Genomic DNA, 26,498 nt, shown 5'->3' with positions numbered 1-26,498 from the left:
TTTCTTTTCTGTGCTGACTTTTTGTGAACATGCATCATCGTTTTCAAGTATAAACTTGTTTGTCTTATTTGTGTTCTGACTGCTATCTTAGCGTTTTGGCAGATATGAGCTCCATGCGTCTTAAGTTATTTATATGTTTTTAATTTGCAAAAGAAGAACAAACATTAACACTTGTCACTTCTTTGCTTTGTAGGTTGAGACAGTTCAAAACTGATAATAACAACGTGGAACATCCCTGTCTTTGTGAATTCTGATAACAGGGAGGAAGAGGATGGTGAAGAGTTTCTGAATGAGAACTGAGAGCGACCTTTCTCCTTCTCGAAACCCTCTGCACTTCTGCAATTGCCCTCGCCAAGGAGGAAGTGGGAGCGCTGACTTCCTGCTGCTAACACAGGTGGGCGGGGATAAGGGGGGGCAGACCCTACTTCATCATGGGTCCCTTTACCCAGAATCCATCGCGTGGATTCAAGCAGCAGAAAGGCAGGAAGTGTGACCCAGGCTTGATAACAGCGGGGGCGGCTATTTCTGAAAACGGCGAGCACAGAGCAGACAAGGAGGTGTCTGTTCTGCTTCCTGTTGGTTGTTTTGTCAGATGTGAGCGGCTGAATGTGTCTTTATGTGTCAAAATGAACTGTTTGTGCTCCGAGGTCACCATACTCAGTGACAGACAGAGAAACCTCTACATGGGCACCGACATGAGTTTGCATGGCAGATTTTGCACTTTCTTCACATTAACACATTTTAGCCACAACGCTTGAGCAGAGGAAGAGCAGCTAAGGTAGCAATGAGTCCTGTCTGTGTTGCAAAGACTTCAGGCTTCAAAATGGCGGCCTTGATAACCTCCAGATATTGTTATTCTGCGTTCACGCTGTGCTTTAAAGCCTGCTGCTGACTCCAGATCAGTCTTTGATAAAAACCTGATGTGGAATTTTGGCCTTCGCCGCCCTCTTTCCTTCCTTCCCCCCCCCCCCCCTTTCCTGGGATGCCAAATAAGGCCAGGTTGCCACATCTGCTGAAACTCGAGGGCTGCTTTGTAGCTGCCTTTCAGAGTCTCCACATGAGACCGAAAGAATGAGACAAAAGGGGAAAAAAAGTTTGGTGTTTGTGCGTTTGCCCTGCTGACTTGATCGCGTTCTTTTACTATGAAAGCCATGACATCATCTGGTTTCTTTTTTCTCCCTCTCCTCTATCGTTCCCTCGTTTAAATTCTCCTGCACTTTTTTTTGCTTTCATATGTTCACTGTTATGTAAGTCTGTCGAGGCAGCCAGGGTGAAATTGTGAACCTTTTTTTTGCCTTGTGCAGACAACATTTCCCCTTTTCCACCCCTGGCCACAGCTGCTGTTTCACGGACTGTCAGAGTGCGCACAATTAACCCAACAGTCTCCACATGTCTTTTCTTGAGCTTATGCGACGAAATAAGATGGCCTAAAATGGTCATTTAGTAAGTCTCCAGAGCTGATGTAAGTGCCTGGATTTAAAGAGGTTATAAGATAGTTTGATGTGTAGAAGGAAGTTGATATGAGAAGCAACCGAGGCTGGCGTGAAGATTGAAGGACTGCATCTTGCTGCTTTGATAGACTTTTGTGCGGAGACACGCCTGTGAGACAACACTGAGACAAAATGTACATTTTCTGTCACGATGCAAATGTGGTGGCGTCAGCAAAAATGAATAAGCTGCGTTATTCCTCCCTGCTTGCAACTATTTCCACCTGATTTTAGTAAAACAAGCCCCGGGCTGGATATCTATACACCATCTTCCTGTCAAGTGTTACTTCCTCAAAGCTGTGTGTGACTGTGTGTGCGTGTTTTTTTACTCTAAAGTTCCCCTTTTGGAATGAGAGAAGCGCCGCGTGTTGCCTCAATGCGAGGAAGTGAGACGCAATGTTGTGGTTTACCTCAGCTCAACCAAGTAGCTCAGCACTCAGTTCAAAGCCAAGGAGATTAAAAGGAGCATGACCTGCACTCTGTCTTCAGATGTCGCCTCCTCCCCCTGCTCGGTGTGTTATTGTACCAGTCTCATTGTAAGAGCAGCTTTCATCCCCTGAATAGATTTTTATCTGCAGACAAGATTCGCCTCCTCCGTTTGACACGTCTTCATATCACACTACACATTCCACACCTTCAGCAGTGCAGAGGTTAACTATTCGTAGAACTGACAGGACTGAAGGAGACACGACTTTCAGACAGGCAGTCATCAAATGCGTGAGTTGGAGGAGTCCAGATTTAAGGGTGTGTGCTTGGAGAGGTTTGTTTGACCTGTGCACAGCAAGCCTTTACGCTTTTATCTTCAATTTGGTGAAACGCACTCTGGGCTCTTGACTAGAATTAAAGTGGCTGAACCTGAAATTGGAGGTTAACTTGGGACAAAAATGCCATTATCTGTCTGAACTAAAAGTACAGTCCTGACTGGATTTGTTTGGTGCTTCCAAATATACAGGCATGAACACAGCTCTGCAAAATTGTGCTGATGTCATCAGGTATCTTCAAGCTCACATGAATTTCCCATAAAGTTTCCAGTTTCATCACGTGTGGATGAATGTTCATTACCTGCGTGTGAATGCCTTTGGTGACTTTTTTAACATTAAGAGTCCACATGGGACACGAGTCGAGGTTCAACGAGTCAGTCTTACTGTTTGGTAAGATTGGTTTTGCATATCTGGTGTTACCTGATCCAGTCTTATCACAAAAAAACATCTAAGAAGTTTTCCATTTAGATACCTAGCAGATGATTGGCTGAACCATGTGTCTGTCACCATCTAAGCCTTAAATGTTAGCTTATTCCTTATCTTTGTAATAAGAGCTCACCTTCAAAAAAAATAAAAATCCTAGCAACATAAAACATGAACTGCAGCCTTATTGGCCAGTAGTTCCTTGTAGAATGCTGATTGGTCCAAACTCACTGTGGTTTGGCAAATGTGTAGGTTGGCGTCTAGCAACATGGATTTCCTTGCAACTGATCTTATAAATACTGTGTTAATTCCGCAATGCTTCATCCCCTCCTGTTTGTTTTCAGCGTCTGTTATTGCTGCAGTCGGTACATCAAAGACATCCACACTTTGCTAACACTACAGTCATGTGACTCTTAGCAGCCTTGGCCCAAATTAGGTCACACAAAAGGACGATGATCCCAAGCAGAGCTGCAAAGATACAACAGAATGTCTGAAAAAGAAAAGAATCAAGGAATTGCAATAACTCAAACTTCAGACCTCAAGTAGAATGAAATGCTGTGGTGGGACCTTACAAGAGCCATGCAGAAACAAATGCCTGCAAACCTCAATCAACTGAAGCAACGTTGTAAAGAACCATAACCCTGAGCCTCCACAGCGATGCGACAGGCCGATAAAGTCATACAGAAAAAGAGTTACTGCGGCTAAATTTGGCCGTGCGGCCTTTTGAATTTAGAGATGCGTTTCATGTTCGGTGACCACAGTCACGTCTGTAGCTAACACGAGCTTTCAACATTATGCACTCCACACTGTATGTATGTCCACTTGTTTTGCACAATATCCAACTACCAACCTCTGTATATTTTATATATTTTATTTATTGTTTACTCTATTTAATTTGTAAAATATGTATACACACACACACACACACACACACACACACACACACACACACGTAGAAAAACATATTTAGTATACACATCCAGTAATGCATACACTCTTATATTGCACAGATATTTATTACTCTCAGATTCACAAGGATTCACTCGCCTGTACTGTACCAGTGTACCTGCACATGTGATGTGACAGTAAAAGTGATTTGATTTGAGCTACTAGTCGCACCGTACTTAGTTAGACTGTTTGACTAAATATTAAAAGTAATGAAACGAGTAAAGGTGCGTTTACTGCTTTCATGTTAACCCTTTTTTTCTCTACGTAGACTGAATGCGGCGTTGTGTTAACAGCTGCTCACTTATATTGTGTTGCTGTATGATAATGAAAGCTGTTAAGTCTAATTGTTGAATGTTGCCATTGTGTTTCTTAAATTTGTACAGTCTTAGTTTAAGCAGTAGGATCAAAGCCATTCCTTTGATTCTGACCACCTCTCCAGCCACTCTGTGCTGGGGGAGGTTTTATTGTAGATACATCCTATCTGAAAGATCTGTTTCTTTTGATGTAAGCTTCCTGGGTTTATGACCCTTTGGTCAGCAGGAGGTCTCTCTCTCACACACACACACACACACACACACACACACACACACACACACACACACACACACACACAGTGTATACATTTACATACAGTGCCTTGTCTTTGTAACCAAAGGGGGGTTGCAAGGGGAGGTGCTTTGTAAACTATTGTTTGAAGTTTGTCAATAAAAGGCAGCGAGAGGAGGCCACCATTTTGGGGTTCTTTGTCGTGCTGGACACAGACGAGGCCTCCCTTGTGCAAGTAATGGATCGATCGACTGTCTTGTTTTCTTCATGATGAATAAGTCTCTAGAATTAGCGGGGTTTGTGGAAACACAGACCCAACAAAAGCGAAGTCCAACAACGCAATGATTTTTCAATGTTTTTATTTTTGTTCAATCAGAACTGTAGGTGTGATTCCACTGCTTATAACACGTTTTCTATTCACAGCTTTCTCTCATCTCGAATAAAACAGTTTGTGTTTGTTGTGTGTGTCTGTGTGCATACATACATTTGTGTGTGTGTGTGTGTGTGTGTGTCTGTACATCCCCTTACTGATTACTCAAAGGGAGCGGCGATGACTCCTGCACTCCGTTGGCTGCTGTTGTATTTAACACATGACCAATCAGCAATCTGTAAGAGCATGCATGCGCGTTTGTGTGTGTGAACACAAACACATGAACTCAAAATGTGTGTGTACATTCCCATGGCTTGTGCCCAGGCACAGTCTCACAAGCACACCTCATCCCACACTTTTCCTTTCCCCACTCTTTTCTACCTTCAGCTTTCCATACTCTGTGTCACACTGCGCCTCCCGATCGTGCCTCCAGCAGACAGCTGAAGTGGAGGACAGGCGCCGAGAGGAGGATGTAAGAGGGGAGGGGAGGAATGCATTTAGTAAATCTACAAGGGGGTTTTTGGAGGGTGGTGGTGGTGGGGGCAGCAAAGTGAAGGAGAGCGAGAAAAGGAAGGAGAAAGAAAAGCAAAAATCGAGGAAAAGGGAAAGGTAAAAGAAAGTTAAGGGGTTAAGAAGTGTCCTGTCCACACACACCGCAGGGCTATGAATCTTAACTGTGGGATATCAGGAATTCAGGCTCAATCACCCAACGGAAATCACCAGAGAGGGGAGGGGGAGGGGGAGGCCGGCTAAAAATGTAAAAAAAAAAAAGGACAGAACGTGCACTCTCTGTCCTTTCCTTTTTGAAAAACAATAAATCACAAGTTTGACTGTTGCGTGTATCCCCTACCTTGTGTTAACCTTTTCCCCCTAAAAGCTAAAAGTGCGTATTGGATGAATCATTAATCTCTCGCGGGGGAACTTTCTCATGTTAAAAAGTAACAGAGCTATCTTGGGACATTTAGACTCCGAGGAGTTTATACCAAAGCTGGTCCCTGAAACAGCTCGATATGTCCTGCCTCTGCTTCATGTCGGGGTGAAAGAAGATATTATGGCTCACACCAGACAAAGGCCTTCTATTGTTCCATTCACACACAAGGCAGTGCCCTCCCAGATAAAGGCACTTTCAGCTGTTATCGTTCACTTTGTCACACCTATTTAAATGTTGTTTACAAAGAGATGTTTAACTGTGTGTGGGGGGCGGTTATGTGCGGGTTTACATTTTATGAGAAAGTGAAAAATCTTTCTGATGTGTGTGCGTGATGATTTGCAAAATTGCTGCAGAAGTCAACGAATCAGAACAGAAATAATTAGCACTGTCAACCTTTTCCAGCATTATTTAATGTTATTTTTTATAGGAACCGTTTATACACACAGTGGGCCGGAGCCAACCTCGTGTGATATTTATATCTAATGACACATTTATATAAATCAAATTAAATTAATGGGAAATTCAAAGCAGAATAAGGAACCCTCCAGTTGTCGCAGCAGGAGGCTGCCCCCCCCCCCCCCCCCCCGAGTCCTACTGTTAAAAGAGAGTTCTTCCTTCCCACTGTTGCCATCTGCTCGCTCATAGGGGGTTGTCTGATTGTTGTTTTTTTCTGTATTACTGTAGGGTCTATACCTTAAAATATGAAGTGGTTTGAGGTGACTGCTGTTAAAATTGAATTGAAAAAATATTTCAAACAAAAAAAACACTGAAATGTAGACACGAAGGGCTTGTGAATGGCAACAAATATTATGTAAAGTCGCCTGATTTCAGTGTCAGTGCCCGTCAGCTGATGTTTTTGCGTTACACTTGGTCATCCTATTACTCAATCATATATAGGACGTGTGGTTTAAGCAAGTATTAGCAGGTTTCTGCTACACTGCAAACCACTTTGCAACCCACTTCCACCCCATTTCCTTACTGTCTGCTGCCACTAATGGCTGCCCTTTTCTTTGGGCTCTTGCTCCTGCTCTTGTTGCCCTAAGATGTCCAAATATGAGCACAGAACAACAAATGCTAAAAATAAACCACCAGCAGCACAAGTGAAATTTATTTTAAAATGCTATATAAAATAAACTGTTCTGCCAACTGTGTGAGGTGTAGAAGAACAAGGTTAAGGACGATGTTAGCCAACACTAGATGCTTATTTGTGATTGCTGGTGGGCTTCAGGAGTGACACAGGCGAGCTTAGTTGAGACCTATATGAGCATTTTTTCATGAGTCACCGAAATTGTATTTGTTGGGCAGAGAAGTTTGGTTTCTTTTCTTTTCTCTGCTCAGTTGCAGTTGGACGTCATGTGGTTACCGTGAGTAACATGTGTCATCATCTATCAGACATACTTGCTCTGAATCCCTTAGACTCGTCTTTTGGTGTGTGTCTTAAATTTGAGTGTAATTGATGTCACATGCAGCTGAACCAAAGCAAAGAGCAGGACCTCACACCTGTGCACACTTTGAGCCTCAGACCTCCGCTGTGATCACATTACAAAAGTCCAGTGGATGCTGCACAACTGTGAGCAACGTGGGGAGGATGTGGTTATTTGTAACCCGGGCCCACCGGCTGGTGGATTTCCCATAAGGCAGAGCATGCGTCCAGTTGGTGTGTGTGTGTGTGGGAGAGAGAGGAAGGGGGCGTTCATGGGAAAACAAATGTGATGAATCAATGTGGATAATTATTTGTACAGGGGAGGAAACATATGGTTGAACCCTCAGAGGATCAGAATAGCAAAATCAATGCTAAATTTTTCTCTTTGGTACAAAGGGTTAACAGAGGCAGTTATACAAAAGGAAACAATTTAATGAAACTATTTCAGAGTGCACAGTTTGAGCCCCCAAGTCTGCTTTGAACTGCTATCAAGTGCTGCGTCACATCCCAAGAGACGCTATGAAATTGAGTTGCTTAAAAAAGTACCTTGCACAGCATTGTTTCACCATAATCAAGAAAAGGGTTCGAGTGAGTCTCGTGATTCTGCTTTGACTCTGCTGTTGAGCAAAGCACAAACAAGTCACAATCGTCTGCACTTCCTCATCGCTTCTGATAAAACAGAGGGGTTTTTTCTTAATCAAATGGGAAAATTTTCATGATCAGCAAGAGAAGACATAGCAACTGTGCTCTTAGCGGTTTCATGTTTGGGGAGGCTCATTTCCTGCTTCGGGGTTTGCAGGACTCCAAATAAGCACAAGCTAAAAAAACAACACTTTGTCTATACTTTGCCTCTTTATAACATTTATTAACCCCCCCCCTTACTCCTGCCCCTCCCACACACACACAAACAGAAGAAAAATCTTTGCAGCGCTTCAGACGAAACAGAATGAACCCTGAGGCAAAACAAACAGAATCCAATCCAGTCATCAGTGATTACCCTCAAGGTAATGACGGATGGGAAAGGTATGATGGGTAGGGTACTGCCAGAGTCCCTCTCAACACACACACACACACACACACACACACACACACACACACACACACACACACACACACACACACATGACCTGTCAAGAGCATTAAGCATGGATACAAAATAAGAGTTGACTTTGCTCTCACAGCATAAAAACCCCACAGTCTCTGTCGCATGTGCTTTTACAGAGAGATCACATAAATAAATAAAACACATCATTTTCATCATATTTAATAACATCTGAAAGGCAAAGCACTCTAATTATAGAGCATTACATGATAAAACTCGTTTCACTTTAAACAAATAGGTAACAATAAATATGCTGCTGTTTGTGGTAAAGTTCGCATTTTTTTCCTTTGGAATGTCAAAAATGGGAAGAAAACAAAAAAACATTTCCTCTTCCTCCACCGAAAAGTCCGATCAGACTTCTGCCAAGAAAAAGCAAATATGCGTAGCTCTTCCTGTTTTCTAACCTCCTCTCACCCTGTGAAGAACAAGGTTTATCATTGCACTGACACTCACTCAGCAGCATGTGACTCACGATTGCTTTGAACACTTTTTCACTTTGTTGTCTGTCACACATGCACTTGGCAGCGTTGGGAGTATTTGCAGGTCGTGGTTGCGGGTGCAGGGACTTACCATGTTGTCATGAATGTCTGACCATGAAAAAGCTGATCACTCTAACAAGAAGGCCTTGCTCCTCCTCAGAATTTCTCAAGCTCAGGGCGGGGTAGTGTGTGCGCGTATGTGTGTGCGCTCATGCGTACACGCCATCTAGAAGGCGGGGACAACAAGAGCAGGATGTGATACAGCAGGACTCCACTTCCTCATAGGGCTCAAACCAGCGCAGTGCAGAGAGCGCCACCTCTCGGCGCTCGGCTGTCACAGCAGCTGCGTGCTGGTAAAATTCCATTCCCACTGATAAGAAAGTGCACAAGTGCAAGCAGGCCGCACTGATATGACTTGATAAGATGCAAGGAGTCTTGTGACTCTTGTGATGGAAATCAGTCGCATGTGTTTGAGGGTTCAAAATTTAGCAGGTTTAATGTATTTAACCACAGAAAGAGGAGTTTTACACGTATCCACTGATGGCTCAGCCGGACCCCACCCATCTCAATCCAAACCTCGGAGGGGGTCAACACTCAGGATCCTTCTGCTTGAGTAAAAGGTTGGAGTTTTAGTTCACAAAATGCACTTAACAAAAGAAAGCTCGCTCACAGAACCTCGAATATCCCACACGGCACATTTCCTCACACGCTCAAAGAAAACTCCTCAAGCCAGAGAGCTGCTAAAAGCCTCCTGGAAGCTTTAACTTCCATTTGGGGTTTTAAAAGCAGCTCTTTGAACTTGAGAACCAGAAGCTTTTATGCGAAGAGACGCCAAATCAATTTTCCCTTGAGGCCTGCACTGCTATCGGCCCCAGCTGCGTGAATCTTGAAAGCACATTTTAATGTAAGATCAGGAGGGTGATGTCACACCAGCAGTTGCATAATGGCGCCCTGCTCGTCTAATTACATTTCATCTGGGCTTTTGTGTGAATAATAACATATATGGTTTGGCAGGACTATTAAAAGTGCTTCAGTGAATAAAAAGCTCATTTTGATATAAAGGCAGCTCGTGGTTTCTGTTTATCTCTAATTTATGAATGCAATTCACAGTCAAAGGAGTCGTGGAAGGCTTTACAACTTCTGCCACTGCAGCTATCGCCAAATTTGTTGAAACCAGCACCTCAGATGTGAAAATAATACTTCCTACATGGGCAGAAAAATACATATATTCTCAAGTAACTTATAAAGGACTGTACAAAAACATTTGTCCTTATAATTAAGATTTTGAAAACGTAGAGGGTTTTATGATTTGTTTCTTGTGTATAGGAACGCCTCTTGACATCGTTTATTTTTGTGCTTACCTTTAGCCTTATGTTGCAAGATAAGTCGCTATAATCGTCTCTACAATATCCCCCACACCATTACACCACCAACTGGTGATACAGGCCTGCATGATCCATGCTTTCATGTTATTTACTCCAAATGTGTACTACTATCTGAATGTTGCGTTAGAAATTGAGACAAATCAGTCAACGTTTTTTCAATCTTCTAATGTCCAATTTTTGGTGAGCGTTTGTAAATCGTAGCCTCGGCGACCCTGGGTGTGGTCTTCTGTTACTTCAAGGTTTGATGTGTTGTGCATTCAGATCCTTGCTGATGGCTGAGGTCAGAATGACCAGACTGCTTTGACCTGATCGAAAGGCAACAGTAACTAAAATAACCACTCATTACAACCATCTCAGCATCTCTGAATGTAAAGGTAAAAGAAAAAGGCTACAGCAGCAGCAGACCACACCCGGCGCCACTCCTGCCAGCTAACAGAAAACTGAGTCTAAGATTTTCACAAGTTCACCAAACATTTCTGCTCCAGCGTTTAGAATTTAGCATAAACAACATCCAGCCTCAGTTCAGGCTGCTGGTGTTGGTGTAACGGTGTAGGGGATATTTTCCTGGCAGGCCTTTCGACCCTTGAGTACCAACTGAGCCTTATTGAAACACCACAGTCTACTTGAGTGTTGCTGCTGACCATGTTCATGCTGTCATGACCACAGTGTACCATCTCCTGCTGGCTGCTTCCAGGATTAAACACTGTGTTACAAATATCCTTCACAGTCATGAGATCCCAGCGTAATGCAGCACCAACGAGATGTGGTTAGACAGAAGATTCACATCACGGAGCCATGTGCAGCCAACAAATGGATGATGCTATCATGTCGATATGGATCAAAAACTCTAAGGAATGTTTCCACCAGCTTGTTGAATCTGTGCAACACAGAACTGAGGCTGTTCTGAAGCCAAAAGAGGGTCCAAACCAGTCCTAGCGGTGAGTTTACATTTGGTCTTCTTTGCTCACCATGAAAAGCACGAACTCCTTTTCGTTATATTATTTTAGTAGTTAGTATGAGTGTGTTCGAGTGAGTCAGTGCTGCATGTTTGGAAACAAAAAATGATGATGAATATGCCATGCTGTTGGGAAAAAGGGAATAAAGCAGCAAAATAGGCAAACTGTCTAAAAAACAAACACAGACTAAATCAGCCTCCCTCATCACGTCAGCAATTTCCGTACACTCCATAAATCCCTAAAGGTATTATTGAATTGTTTTGTCAATATTCAGATATGCTCCCATTCAGACAACATCCAATTAATACATAATCAACCTTTCAGCCATGCAATTAAGCCTCCATTTTTCTCTCATTCACGTCACCGTCGATGGTGTGATTACATCAAACCATGTTCCAGGTTTCCACGAAATACTAACAACTACGTGCGAACGGATACGTCCGCTGGAACGTTTCTGGTCTTAGCTCCACAACCATGAATTATCCTAAACACTCAATCATCTTCTTCCATCACAACATGTAATTGCAGCACAGCTGAAAGACTTGCCTCATCTTGTCACGAGATGTGTTCCACTAAATTCCTGTCTGCAGGTCATTTGGCTGCTTGGATGCGAGGATTACACGTTTCTGCACGCCGAACCAAATATCTTTCATCTCGATCTCAGGGGCTGAAAAGAAGGAACACAAGGCTATAATAATAGCCATTAATGCAACACACATTTGAAATCGAACACTTTGTCTGGACAACACCCTCAGCTCCTCGTGTGGTTTAGCGCAGGTTCATCCACATTTGTTATTGTGGGAAAAACAGGAAAGAGGCGTTAAAATAGACAGAAGTTTGGCCGTGGGAGTAACCTGCAAAATCCAAAAGCACACACCTAAATCCTCACATAAAGCACTAATCCCACAGTACATTTTAGATAAATCACAGACTGACAGCACAGCTGGAAGGCTCTGCTGGGATACTTTCAGATTAAACAGGCCACAGTGTACTCAAAGGATGATTCGGGGATTCAGGGTCACTTTCATTGCAAAGAGGTTTCATTTATAATATTGCATCAATCCCTGTTTTTAGGGAAAAAAGATTGCATACATACATATACATATAGTTCCATTTTAAGAAACTGATGGGAAACTACCTGCACTACCCTCTCTTTGTGAGGCTACAGCTCCATCTAGAGGTGAATGCTGGCATTTTTCTCCCGTGAAGACACATTCAACATGGCTGCTCCCGTGTAGACGTTTGCTAGGTTCACTGTTAGCAGGAAGAAACTGCAAACCATGAAGGAACTCAGGTAAACACGTGCAAAAGTCTATTTTAATGTGTTTCTAAGTGGTACATACTGCTGTGCTTTCAGGAGAGCACTGCTTCATTTTGCAGTGAGGGGCAAACATCACCACATTAAGAAAAAAACATTCATTGTTTCATCTTTGCTTTTGTGTCTTTGCAGCCACGATGGATCCAAAGGAGATGCTCCGCTGTGCTCTTCAGATAGAGAAATTCAGTGCAGACAGAAGCTATGGGAACATCATGACCCTCCTTGGTGACCTCCAGAAGTCTCACGTCACAGCGGAACAGCTGGAAACAACGGACATCGTCAAAGTGCTCTACAGGCTCCTGAGAACCTGCAATGATGACAGCGTGAAGAAGACAGTCAAGAGCTTGCTGTCCAAGTGGAAGAGACAGTACACGAAGGACAGGCAAGGGGTGAAGTGCACAGAGGAGAGTGAGGATCCTGAGCTCCCTGCCGGTGTTTCTTTACCAAAAGAGGCCGTGGGTGGTGCGGTTGTTGCCCAAACATGTGATGGTGGAGAGGGGAATGCTGCAGGAGAACAGTCATCTATGCAGGCTAAACCTGGACCCAAAGCTCATACTTCTGCTTCATCTCCAGATAACGTGAGGACCAAATGCGTGCAGCTCCTCCTTGCTGCCCTCTGCCCCTCTGCCCCCGATCAGCACAAGGCTGCTGAGTTGGCGCGAGACATCGAGCGGCACGTCCACGAACTTCATAAACACAACCAGGTCAAATATAAAGCCTGTGTGAGGAGCAAGGTGGCCAACTTGAGGAATCCCAAAAGCGGCCACCTGCATCAGGGCCTCCTGAGTGGCTCCCTGTCCCCCGAGGCCTTCGCCCGCATGTCTGCGGAGGATATGGCCAGCGCAGAGCTGCGGCAGCTGAGGGAGGAGTACTCCTCCCAGGGCGTGAGTGAGAGGCAGCTTCCTCAAGGGATAGAGGGGACGCGGACGGAGAAGATTCGCTGCAAAAGATGCGGGGGGTCCGACTGTAGGGTGACGCAGGTGTCCAGAGGGGTTCTGTTCTTGCCTGCGTGGGTGAGGCAGGGCGGCCCAGACGAGGATGCAATGACCTTTGTGACCTGCAGCCGGTGTGGCCAGCAGTGGTACCACAGCAGCTGGGTCTGCCTCTGAATCCACATGGATAACATACATGACTCAGCAGCTAAGAGCAGGCTAACTGATAATGAAAATAACAGATTTTTAACAGTCATGCTGTGTAGAACTTTCATTAATGATTTACTTTCTTATTTTTGACGTCTATGGAGTTAAAAATGTTCAGAAATCTGGAACATGACCTTCTTAGATTCCTAGCTCAGATACTCAGTGTTGCTAGTTTTGAAATAATACATTTTGAAGGCTTTTCTTTACACATTTACATAATACATTGACTTAAACTGCCATTGTTGCAGATGAATCACCAGCCATTTAGTTGATTGGTTGTTTCAGCTGTTCTGCCCGCTGTAAAATTGCACCCCTAGTACATCATTTGGTATTATAAAGGCTTTCCTGTGACCAGTTACATGATTTGAGTGTCATAAACTCAGCTCTGAAACAGGAGGATTGGTCACATGGGATGCAGAGTGGAAACTTGTAGTTTAAACCAGATTTTTCCCACAGGATTTGTGCTTTGTCTTTCATGAAGTGACCACTCAAACCCACAGCTGAAAGCATAAACTGTATCTTTACTGGCTGAAATGCCAAGTCATTGCAGTCTCCGACTGAAACCATGGGTTTTCAAGAAGCAGCTGTCGTCATCTTCTTCCCGCTGAATCATTTCCTGTGTCTCTACTCTCTGTAATAGCCCTTCGTTTTATTTCTACTTACAGTAGCTCATTTAACTGCTTTTACTGGCCGCTCTCTCTTACATTACTGATCTAAAGATCCATTAATGCCTTGACCACTGGCGGGGAATTCTTTAAAACATGCCTCTGCTCTACAGTATCCCATTCATTTGTGGCAAACTGAATCCAGCAGATGAGACATGTGACCCCCGAAGTACTCTGAGCATGTGAGCCAGTAATCTGCCCTCCCCAGCAGCCGGAGGGGCGGATATCCCGTGGTGCTCCAGCCAGCGTGGCACAATGACTCACATACACGTCACTGTGATGTCACATGAAGCAGTCTTTATGTGTGTGTGAAGATATTACAGAGAAAATCACTTATTTTTATCCTCAGCTGTTCTTCCTGCGTCATTATTTATGTCACGTCCTGGCCCACTGCAGCTTTTCTGATCTTTGCAGCAGACTCATTCCAGGATGGCCGAAGGTAAAATGGCCAAATATGAAAAAACAAACAAACCATATCTTTCCAGTAAGTGTTTGGTGTCTCAACACTGGTGCATTTGTCTGTAATCCATCTCCTCTCACGTGCTCCTTATCTTTTTAGTAGATAAGGAGCATTTTAGTGGCGTGGCCTGTCAGATTGATGCTCTGCAGCCACATACAGCTGTGGTGAGGAGTTTACATCTGCTCATCAAGGGCATGGCTGTGATGCTAGTTTTGGGCTTTTAATGGTTTCTTTGAGCTGTTTTGTTTTAAGGGTGGAACGATTGTATGGAATCCATTTTTAATTACTCTAAAGAACAGTCATGTGCTGCAGGTTCTACAACGTCTTAACAAAGCTAAGGCCTATTAGCTCCTCATTAGGGATTATGATTGGGTGCAGCAGGGAGTTTATCTTTGCAGCATAAAAAGGATTTGTTTGACAGCACTCATTGGACTGACTCAGAATACTCAGAACAACTGGAAAATTCAAGGAACTCACTGAAGAGACTTGTAGATTTACATAAGTTGGAGTGGCAGCTGTTGGCGAGATAGTTAGGACTGCTGTCTTGTAGCAAGAAGGTCTTGGGTTTGAATCAACCATTTTTCTGTGTAGAGTTTGCATGTTCTCCCCAAGTCTGCTTGGATTCTCTCTGGTTACTCCGGCTTCCTCCCACAGTCCAGTTAGTGGGGTTAGGTTAGCTGATGAGTCTAAATTGCACGTAAGTGTGAATGTGAGTGTGAATGGTTGTCTGTCTCTCTGTGTTAGCCCTGCGACAGACTGGCAACCTGTCCAGGGTGTACCCCGCCTCTATCCTATGGTAATTGGGATAGGTTTCAGCCCTCCTGGTTCCCTGAATTGGTTAAAAGGAAGGAAGGAAGAGAATGGATGGATACGCAAGTTGGGAAGGTCTCTTGGAGCCATTTCTAAGCAACTGCAGATTCCATAATTGTCAGTTCAAACAATTGTACAGATGTGTCACCATTGGAAAAAGAACCAGAATGTCAGATTTGTTAGGATGAAATTGGTTAGGATATTCCAGAACAGCCCAGGAACCACCAAGGCTCAAGCCTGAAATGGACTGGAAAATCCTGGAACACCAGTGTCACTGTCCAAGGTAAAGTGAGTTCTATCCCCTGGTCCAAAGTTGACACTGTTAAGGTCAAATGAAATTTAACAGTTGCTCACATGGACAAGCCGATGATGTATGTTTTGGTGGTGGTAGCATCATGTTCTTGGGCTGATTTGCTGCCAGTGGTTCTGTATACAGCACAAGGTGGATGCAATAATGAAGAAGGAGGATTATTACCTCCAAATTCTTCAAGTAAACCTCAAATTGGAACTTGGACACAGTCGGGTGTTTCAGCAGGACAATAATCCCAAACACACATCAAGTTTATCAAATTTCGCTTTGAAATTGATAGAGCAGGCTAACATTAATCTTAGGTATTCTCAAAGTCCTGACCTCAGTCCTAAAAATGTGTGGACTATGACTAAAAACCAGTGCTGTGCAAAGAAACCAACCAATTTAAATGAACTCCACTCCTCTGGGAAGAATCATTAATAAAATATACAGAATTATACCCAAAGATTGTTAATGGCTATGAAAAGCATCTGGTTGAAGTACAACTGGCAAAGCAACAACCAAATATGAGTGTGTGTGTTTATACTTTTGACCCTGTGTGGCTTAGAGAAAATCCAAAATAAATTTGAACTTTTGCACCCAGTTTTAGTTTTCTAAACTCATCAAACATGTGTGTAGTACAATCATTCAACAGCCCCACGAATAATTAAAAGCCCAGAATGGCCATGTGACTCATGAAGAGTGTATGTAAACTTCTTACCACAGCTGTACCTCCTTTCCTTCTCGTACATATTTGCAAAACATTAGTCTGAGCTCTTTACTTCTGCAGACGAATAAACCTACAGAGGTGCATAAATGTTTAATATTTGCACTTGTTGTTGTAGTGCAGGAGGGACGGTGTTGCAGTTTGTGGATTATGATCCCTTCAAACGATTCATATCTGCTTAAAACCTCTTAATACAAACATGTCATAGTGGTGGTTTGTAGAGGCCTGAAGTAGTAAACGTGTATTTAACGAAACAAAAACAAGACAAAAATCTTAATATAATTCAATAAAACTGTGAAATCTTTGATTTTGTTATACTTTCTGTCATTTTCTGCCTTATTCTGGAACACTTTGGAGGATCGCAGTGTCTATTTCAAACCTACACACACACACACACACACACACACACACACACACACACACACACACACACACACACACACACACATTGCCAACTGTATATTTCACTTTCATTTCTTCACAGTGAGAAACTCACACTAGACTGTGGATGCGTCGGTTTGATCCAGGAACGCGCCTGGTGACGGGAGGCGTGACAGCCCCTGCCGGGTCATATGAGCGTCATCCGCAGCTGCGGGGCCAGAGAGCAGCGGCAGGGACACCGCAGCGCCATGTCACCGGCTATCAGCAGCGGCCCATCGGGGAAAACGGGAGGAATTTAACCGCTAGAATCCAGCACCGATTGGCACATCGACAGGTACGGTTACCGAAAGGCGAAAAGTTCAATTTCAACCGCGAAAATACCAACTTTCTGTGGGTTTAATTGGATTAGGAAAGTCGGGAATGTGCAACTACCAGCGCGCCCATTATCGGACAGCAACAGTTTTACGAGAGGCTTCCATTATCGGACAAGCTCAGACTTCTCTTTAAAAGGATTTGTCTCCAGATTTTGACGTCGACTAAATACGCGTAACAATAATAACATTTTCATACGTCATGTGCGCCGATTCTGCAGTGATGAACACCTAATTTGAAAGCAAACTTAGAGTGTATGGCTGTTTCATCGAGGTGTTTCCTTTAACTGTTTAATGCTGTTTTGTCAGCAAGTGGTACAAATGACAACATTATTCATCATCATCATCATCATCATCATCATCATCATCATAATAATAATAATAATAATAATAATAATAATAATAATAAAGAAACTATGAAAAACATAAGCGTTACTCGAGGTTTCCTGCGTGTCCGAAAATGGATCTAGTGCGTGTTTGCCAGCTGGAAAGCCCCAGAATGCTGACTCTGTGCTGTCATTATAATGTAGTAACTTATAGTGCAAACGCTTCCTGTGCCTCTCACGGCGACGTTTACAGCCTACACACAGCCAGCTGTCTGAGAGGGCTTAACTGGTATCACATGTGGCTGCAGCTGTTTCAGCTCTTCGTGTTGTTTACGGATATAATACTGTCAATTATTAGCTCTCCCTCAGCTGAGGTGTGTCACCTGAACGGCCTGTGCTGCCGTGACTCACGGCTGATGATTACCCTGCTGACTGAGCATAATGGCTGCTGCTTTGATTTGAAGATGCAGGATACAAGGTTGTTTTATTTTGAAGGCTCAGAAGTGCAACATTGGGAGGAAACGCACATTTTCATAGAGGAAAAATAAAGACGCGCACACACACAGACACACACAGACGCATAGCAGCCCTCTCTTCAAATTGTATCCTGCTGAATGAAGCACATGACTCTTGAGTGAGTGACTGTGTGTGTGTGTGTGTGTGGGTTCTTTCCCGTTTCTTTTTTCTGCTGCATTGCTGCTTTTAGAACTGTCACAGGTTCTTTGAGCAGCTCTGTGCTTAAAGTTTTAATTGCAAAGACATTATTTGCCCCACTTTGGTCCTTCAGCCTATTTTTCAGCGCTGGTGACTCTGCAACTCAAACTTTCCTATGGAGCGGTGGGTTTAGTCCGTTCTTCCCCTAAACTGTTGCAGACAGCACGTGATTTTTACATGTAGGACATATTATATAACAATGCTCAGAAACGTGTCTGAGCAATAACTTAAAGTCACAGTCATGGTTATTTAGAGCCGTTAGCAAGCACCGTCACCTGGAAGCAGCATCATGGACATGTGGAACAGCAGCATGGGCTGTTTTGGTTCCTTTACTTCACCCCCGTGTGTGGAGAAGGCAGAAGTCACAATAGACTTTGTAGTGAAGTGAAACTGAGCGTTAAACCAGTCAAAACCACCCACTTTTTCCACTTTATGTGTCTCACGTGTGCTTTATGAAATCTTAAATGTTTCTCTTTGCTCCTTCCTCCTCTGCTGTGTCCCCTGTTGTGTTCATGCCGCCTTTTCTGTGTCTCTGTCGTCTCTGCAGTGGTTGAACTACCATATTTGTTCTCTTGACAGTCAAAGGCTCAAAATCCTGCAGAAAACTACAAATGATAATTAGTGTACTTTTAGAATAATCAAACAAAATGGTAGCATTGTAAAAAGGATTTGAGGACAGACTGTATTACGCTGAAGGAGTGTTTCAGCCACTGAAACCCACTGCATGCATGACATCAAACGTAGAACATAAGGATTGGTACCTGTGTGAGTAATGCGGCGGTGCAGTCTCACCGTGGCTGTGATAGATGAGGTGATGGTGTTCGTGTGACAAAGCCGTTAGAGTGCCCACGTTTGCCTCAGAGATGATCCTGAAGACTGTTATCCTGAAGGTGCATGAAAAGTATGCCAGTGTGTGGGACAGGATTACATTTGCACTTAAATCCTCATTAGGCTGTTTTTTGTCTTTGCCGCTGAGCCTTCGTGGGTTAAACCCTTGGCCACTTCACGATCTGCGACTCTCTGTCTGTCTTACAGGCAGCTGATGCTGAAGTGATCGATGTGCAGAAGTAACGGTGAGGAAAACTCTCTTGTGAATGACTCAGCAGTCCTGTGATCGGTGTCCATGTGATGTTTAGCAGGGGTCATTTCATGCACAACATTGTGCACATGGTATAGTAGCAAGTGTATTTGTTGCATAGAGTAATGAGGGGGCTGTGGTGGTTTAATAGGATTAGCTAGTCTACTGACTTGAATCAGATGTTCACGTGGTCCAAGTTGGAAATCATGCAAATAATACTTGAAGGCCACAAAAGAACTTGGAGAAGTTTTAATGATCCATTTTCTTCCACTTCTCCAATTCAGGGTTGTGGTAGGAGTCTGCTCCAGCTGTGATACGCAGGCAGGTTGTCAGTCTGTCACAGATCAAACCACTGTCATGATCATATCCACACCTACAGCCAGTTTAGAGTCACCAGTTAGTCTAACGTGATTGTTTTGGGACTGTGGGAGGAAGCCACAGTGCTGAGAGAGAACCCACACAGAAAGGCCACAGAGGATGGATTTGGACCTTCCTTTGTTGTGACCGTGCAACCATAAGTTCATCTGATCTCAAAGTATTTGTAAAGCAACGTGTCAATGTGTGGAAGATGCTCATACAGAAAAACAAAGAAAGCAAATGTGACAAATTTTCCTTCTCCTTTGGTTCAGCTGCTGTTTCCAGCTCATATGTGCATCGATTTATCGACGATATTCTCTTATTTGCAGGATTGATAGTGTTGAATCCAACAGCAATGCACACCCCAGGGTTCGGCTTTCTCTTTAGTAATTTATGAGTAACCCAAGTTTTTTTGTGTGAGATTCACCTTTTGTTCTTTAATAATTGAACTGCAAGTTTATTTCCTCGATTATTTAAAGAACTCTTGATTAGAAAACTGTAAACGTGCAGTGCCTGTTAGCATTTTTCACATATGACTTCTTTTACATCTAAATTTCACAAAACTCGAATCTATGATGGGCAGCCAATCAGAACAAGAGGACACAGAAGATGAACTGAGAGGCTGCTCCAAGCCCCTATATCAGATAAATGAGGATTATTCTGAACGCTGAAATCATGCAAAGCTACTTTAGTAGAATCCAAGAATAACAATATGAAATCATTTCAATAGTTCCTGTTTAAACATAAATTGTGCAGCTAAAAATGGGAATTAATGTCACTGGGAGTATTGTTTAGCACAAGGTCACTAACTGGAAGTGTTTTGAACCTTGCAGCGTGTTGTGGAGCAAACAACCACACCCTGCAGGTAGCCTCATCCTTCCTCATTCTCATGCTTCCTCATAATTCTTACCTTTATTTACTGTTTAGCTGAATGGCTTCTTGAACACAATGTTTCTGAAGCGCATTCAATAACATACTTTTGTACTTATGACCTTAAATGAAGGTATTTTGCCTCCGCCTGCTGTTGGAGCTACATTGTGTACCCCACTTTTGCACATATATACTGGTAGAGTACTAATACTGCAGTGCAGAGCCGAACGAATTCGTCTGTTTGTCTCGTTTTTATATCATTGTGCAGTGCTGTGAAAGTTTCTCTAGGAAAATGGGGCGTTTTACTGAATTGATGCAAACATACATGCGATTACAGTAGATGAGGCACAAACAGAGCATGTGCAATTCCAACCAGCTTGAGGGTGAATATTTGGTATGACCACCTTCATTCATCATATTACCATGAACATTTGGAACTTAAGTAAAATAAATAGATCTGTTTTTATTTTCTTTTGTTTGAACATTTCCATATTTAAAACGATTCTTTGAGTTGATCGTGACTTTTTTCCTCTGCAGGTCAAACTGCTTCCTTCATCGTTCGGCCGTCCCGTGCGGTCTCCTTGCTCAGAGTAGTCAGTCCAAAGCACCAGGCTTCATGATGTCCAAATCCGCTCTCTTAAAGGTGATCCTTCTGGGGGACGGTGGCGTGGGCAAATCGTCACTCATGAACCGATACGTCACCAACAAGTTCGACTCGCACCTCTTCCACACCATAGGCGTGGAGTTCCTGAACAAAGAGCTGGAGGTGGACGGGCGCCGCGTCACCCTGCAGATCTGGGACACGGCGGGTCAGGAGCGTTTCCGCAGCCTCCGCACGCCGTTCTACCGCGGCTCCGACTGCTGCCTGCTCACCTTCAGCCTGGACGACGGACAGAGTTTCCAAAACCTGGCGAACTGGAAGAAGGAGTTTACTTACTATGCTGACATAAAGGACCCCGACAGCTTCCCCTTTGTGGTGCTGGGAAACAAACTGGATATCCCTGAGCGTCAGGTGTCTGGGGAGGACGCTCGAAAGTGGTGTCGCGAAAACGGCGGACACCCGTACTTTGAGACGAGCGCCAGGGACGCTACGAATGTAGCGTCGGCCTTTGAGGAGGCAGTGCGTCGCATTCAGATGACAGATGACAGAGATGGTCACCTCATCAGCACTGACACCAACACGGTGGACTTGCAGAGGAAGAGTCAGGCTCAGAACAGCTGCTGCTGAGCTCAGCCTTCAGTGTGTGACAGGAAGTGAGCGAGCAGGAGATCATGTGATACTCCTGCAGAGGGCACACAGGGAGTGTGTTTTCTGCAGAAAATGGGAACTGGCGGTGGCTCAGCAGCTCCTCCACAACGCAGCCTGTGACGTCCTCGGCTGGAGTCTTGATGCAAATCAGCAGTTTTGTGCAGTTATTCATGATTTCTACACGTTATGATGTCGGTTACATTCAGTCTCTCACAGAAACAAATTGAATCATTAACATTTCTCATTTGGATGTTTCGATTTATAAATTGTGAATAACTCAAATGGGGTTTTCAATTTATTAAAAAAAACAAAGAAAACAAGCTAAATTGTGTCACCTCTAAACCACTAAACACAGGATTTCCACCAGTTGGTGTTTCAGACTCGCTGATGGTTTTTATGTCACTGATGGAGCTGCGTCTGGAAGCCACAGAAAGTCCTTTACGATTGTTTTTGCACACCGAAGCAGACGCTGCGCTCAATATGAAGGAGTAAAACCTAAGCTACAAAATGGCTTTTACAGCAGTTTAATACTAATTATCCTTAAACAGACCTGCGAGTTAGATGCATACCTCTCAGAAAACAACCTAAATTTAAAGCTAGTAATGTTTTTGTCTTAGAAACACACGACACACCTTCTTTTCCATCTATATAAACACATAAATGGATGTAAACTAAATGATATTATTTTCTATTTTGGCAGCGTCATAATGCCAAACCAGATATTTTCAAAATGTTGCTAGCTGGAGTTAATGTTTTGTGTTTATTAGTATTTATTCATCAGCTATTGTAATGCTTAAATTACTGTAATTATGGTTAAAGGAGTTTGTGTTTTTTAAACTGATAATAAAACAGAACCCAAAACTGGAGAAACACCTGGTATCTGTACGGTTCACTTGTGTTGCAGTACCATTTTAATCCACGAGGTGGTGCCCCTGTGTCAGAAAATGGTGAGATCGTTCCAGCGTCACACTATTCTTCCTGTATGTTAGCATTAGACCTCAGATGTGTTAGAAATTAGGCTGAATGTTAGGAGAGCTCTCCTTGGACTCTAAATAATATCCATTAAATAATAAAAAATGTTTTGCAGCAATTTTGTTAGAACATGAGTGAAAACACCCGTGTGGGCAGACTGAGTTTGTGTGGCGTCTTTCAGTTTCTTTATAGTCTGGAACTGTAGGTGTTCAGTAGTTTCACAGCTCAAATATTTAGAACCACATGCTTGCCTGAAAAAAAATGATCATATCTGCTAATTTCCTTTGGCATTCTGAGAAAGAAACATCTACTTTTCTCTCCCCGTGACACAGACGGTGGCAGCAGCATACAATTATCTCAGCTGGAATTACCTGTGATTTCAGAAATGACTTGTTCTTTTTGTCCTGCTGGCAAAGCTGCCAAGCTCATGAGTCATGTAGGATTTTTATACTCTGGAAACGACTTCAAAGATTCAACTAATCTAACGTTTTAATTTGATGTATGCATTGCTAGAATAATAGACAAACAGGTGTTACTAATGCTATTTGGCACAGAGTCTTAATTAATGTAATTATTAACGCTTGTGTTTATCTACTATTTTAGATCAAAAAGGCTACAATGCAAATGATTGTTTTAATTAGCGCTAAAATGTTTAGTTAGATCACTATTGAAGCTTCTTCATGCCACTTGAAAAATAAATAAATAGATAAAATGTATTTATTTAACAGGCAGCCAAGTCAAAATTTCAGGTTACTGACTTAAAATTTTGAGATGATCTGATTATTTATCCATTGGAACAGTCAGTGAACAGAAGATTAATTTCTATGCCAAGGCACGATCCAAAGAGGAAGTATTAAGTGTTCAATGCCATTTGTTTGCCATCACGATAACACAAAAAATACCAAGATGAACTTGGAAAGTTTAAATGATCAGTAAAAATGATTAAATCCCAAATCAATCCAGATCACTCTTTAAAAATAACAAAACAGCATAACGACATTAAGAGAATATGCTCATGTGTGCCCTTTTCCCTTCAACATTGCTTTTTATTTAGAGAAATGTTTGATATTTAAGCTGAAGCTTTGCATTTTGTTCCCATTACTGTACAAAAATGCACTCCAAGCGCTATTCTGCTGTGTTTTTCTTTTTTTTTTTTATACATTTTTGATTCAAATCACCAGTTGGAGCCTTAAGAGAAGTCTCTTATCTATACTTTCACTTTAATTTTTTAAATAAGTGTCCATAAAAATCACAAGGAAGAGGCGGGAGGCAACGGTGTCACGATAATAAAAAATATCGGTTTTACTAGAGAAGGTTACAAAAATCATCACTATATAGGAGTCATAGAACTATTTCCAACTTAAAAAATAAAACCATAATGAAACACCTACAGGGACTACAATGCCATCAAAGTACAATGGAGTTTTCTTTAGAAAAGAGTGGGTGGAAGGGGAGGAAGGAAGGGGGCAAACACCGCCTACCATAGTTGTCATTACAATTGACTACACATCACCTGAAAAACTGCAAAGACACAGTCATGTCTCCTTCATGCAAATAACAAGGAAACAACAACACCCTGACACGCATCGTCTTATAGGAAATTGAAGTTTGCCTTTACATCGACCTGGCGGCAAAGCACGTATATTTATCAAACATAACACACATGGCAATATAGTCCTTTTTTATACAGAATAGACAGCTGCACACATGGACAATACTGACATGCTTCATCTCATCAAAGTTCAAAAAATTGTTTTCTTCAGTGTTTTTTAAGGGTGAACTAACCAGTAATGACTGATATAGAATATAGTTCATGATTATTAAACAATATCTGGTTATAAAATTAATGTCTGAAAATTCCTGACTTGTTTTATTCAGTGTAAACATCCAAAAACAGTCTCTGTGGCTCATTTGAGAGGCATGACGTATAAAAAAAAGGAAATAAAATAGGAGAAATGAAGAAAAGAGTGACTCCCCCTCATGTCTCGAGTCACTCACTTGGTCGGCCGTCGAAAAAATAAGCACAGACATGTTCCATAAAATAATTAGTACTAATTTACAAGAAGAACTCAGCTGCCTAAAACTGGTAAAACATTAATAAAAATCAATTTCCACTATATTTTTTTTGTCACATTTTAAAATGTATACGTCACAAGCACCTCAATCCATCATATCATGTGACTGCACTTTATCCCTCTCACGACATATCATTTAAGATGTTACATTACAATTATTATATCAAATGCAGAACTAGTATCTGAGTGCTAAACACATATCTCAAAGGGTACATTTACATATATTTGTGGGAAAAAAATTGCATGGCAAATGACTGATTGTGTTCTCATTGGTTTGGGAACGGAGCTATTTCATGTTTTTAGGGTCATTCGGCTATTTACAGGTGAACTTTCTCAAAAGAAGGAAGTGAAAGAAGAAGTTTTTACTGTATAATTCACACAGGACTGCAGTCTGGAGAAGAGTTTAAATGGTGATGTTTTAGGAAAAGTACACAACTGGTGGAAAATCAGACTTGGTTTAATACCTGAGGTGTGTGTCTGTTGTTTAAGACCCGGACAGATTTATCTTTGATTTCTGCTGCGGCTGGTGGTGAGTGTAGCAAAACCCCATTTTGGTCTTCAAAAGATCAGTTTCATATTCAGAAGTATGCTAATATGTTTTCTTGCCAAGAGCTAGATGAGTAGATCCATACCACCTTTGTCAGTAAATAAACATCAAGCACTAAAATGCGTAAGAAAGTACTAAAATGATGTACTTCTTTACTTGCACTTGCTGTTTTGAATGCATAAATGCATTAATACTAAAAAGTATGGCTACAGGAAGTGTGTAAGGCTGAACTTCTCACTTTTAATAATGACCACCATCTTGTAGCGGGAAAATAACAGAAAAAGAGGAACCAGCAAACATTAGCCAAGAACTGGAAAAACAAGGCCTTTCAATTAATTATTAGCCCAAAAGTGGTAACGGAGGACCCATCAAACAATTTTTAGCTATGAACTGGAAAAGGAGAGCTTTACAAACAATGTTTCAGCCAGCAGGCCCTACCAATGCTAGGTAGCTAGCTAGCTAACAGCAGCAGATATCTTTCTTCAGCTGCTTGCATTAGTGTTTTTGTGTTTGTTTTTGGATTGATTTTTGCATTTTGTATTACTTAATCATCTTCATTGTAGAGTGAATTAGGTTAATATTTGGTCGGCGTCTCAACAAAAAGGAATGTTCACAAAATACATTAGCTAGCGCAACAATTGATCCAACGCTACAACTGTTGTTTCTGTAGGTGCATGACTTGCTGAAACAAATCAAAATTCATACACTACATGATTATGTACACTGTGTACTACACTGAAGTGAAACATCTTAAATCAGACACAATACCAGTCTTTGTGTTTCCAGTCTTTATGCTAACCGTAGCGCTATGATGAAGCTTTTTACAAATCATACAGACAGCTTTTAATCATTTCCTCTAATCCTTGACCTGAAAGCAAATGAGCGTATTCCTCGAAGCTTTTCCTTGTTTCAAAGGTTGCTACCTCTCCGGTCTTAAATAAACTGTGAGTGCCTTAATGAGTAAATAAACTCTTATCATGTAAATGCATAATAATCCTTGAGATACCACATGATTTGACATAATTTTAGGTATTTCTATGAGAGAAGGGATTGGAGTGGTAAATGTTTTTTAAGGGATTTTCATTGTCCCTTTTTTTTCTTTATTTAATAGTGCAACAACGAGCATTAGCAAAAGAAGTTAAAGATGGAAAGAAAAGTAAAGGAGAAAAACCTATGAGCGCAAAAACATAAAGAAGAAAAAAGATCATAATAGTATCTGGCATACTTTTCAGAGAGTATTAAAAAAAACAACAACATTCGTACACATTCGCACAATATATTCATATTCATATATATATGCATATAAAACACCAAAAAAACAGAGGAAGTTGACCACTGC

At 42.2% G+C, this 26,498-nt stretch overlaps 2 protein-coding genes across 3 annotated transcripts; both read left to right on the top strand.

Moving 5' to 3' along the window:
- Window positions 1-385: 385 nt before the first annotated feature.
- On the top strand, window positions 386-13,238 carry tceanc (transcription elongation factor A N-terminal and central domain containing). Of its 2 annotated transcripts, none has more exons than XM_085348618.1 (2): window positions 386-394; window positions 12,262-13,238. In XM_085348618.1, the coding sequence occupies exon 2, from the start codon at window positions 12,267-12,269 to the stop codon at window positions 13,236-13,238; it is 972 nt and encodes a 323-aa protein (XP_085204744.1). In that variant the 5' UTR covers window positions 386-394; window positions 12,262-12,266. The 2 variants fall into 2 exon arrangements, with proteins under 2 accessions (XP_085204744.1, XP_085204743.1); XM_085348617.1 differs by lacking the exon at window positions 386-394 and adding an exon at window positions 12,052-12,105.
- Window positions 13,239-16,833: 3,595 nt separating this feature from the next.
- Window positions 16,834-22,191, top strand: LOC146608861 (ras-related protein Rab-9A-like). Its single transcript, XM_085347276.1, has 2 exons — window positions 16,834-16,934; window positions 20,854-22,191. The coding sequence occupies exon 2, from the start codon at window positions 20,933-20,935 to the stop codon at window positions 21,542-21,544; it is 612 nt and encodes a 203-aa protein (XP_085203402.1). The 5' UTR covers window positions 16,834-16,934; window positions 20,854-20,932; the 3' UTR covers window positions 21,545-22,191.
- Window positions 22,192-26,498: the final 4,307 nt, after the last annotated feature.

Source organism: Diplotaxodon limnothrissa, linkage group LG23 (genome assembly GCF_057381915.1).
Source record: "Diplotaxodon limnothrissa isolate DT_005_m linkage group LG23, D_limnothrissa_male_GT1.1, whole genome shotgun sequence".
Taxonomy (NCBI): Eukaryota; Metazoa; Chordata; class Actinopteri; order Cichliformes; family Cichlidae; genus Diplotaxodon; species Diplotaxodon limnothrissa.
This window is presented reverse-complemented; position numbering and strand designations above follow the sequence as displayed.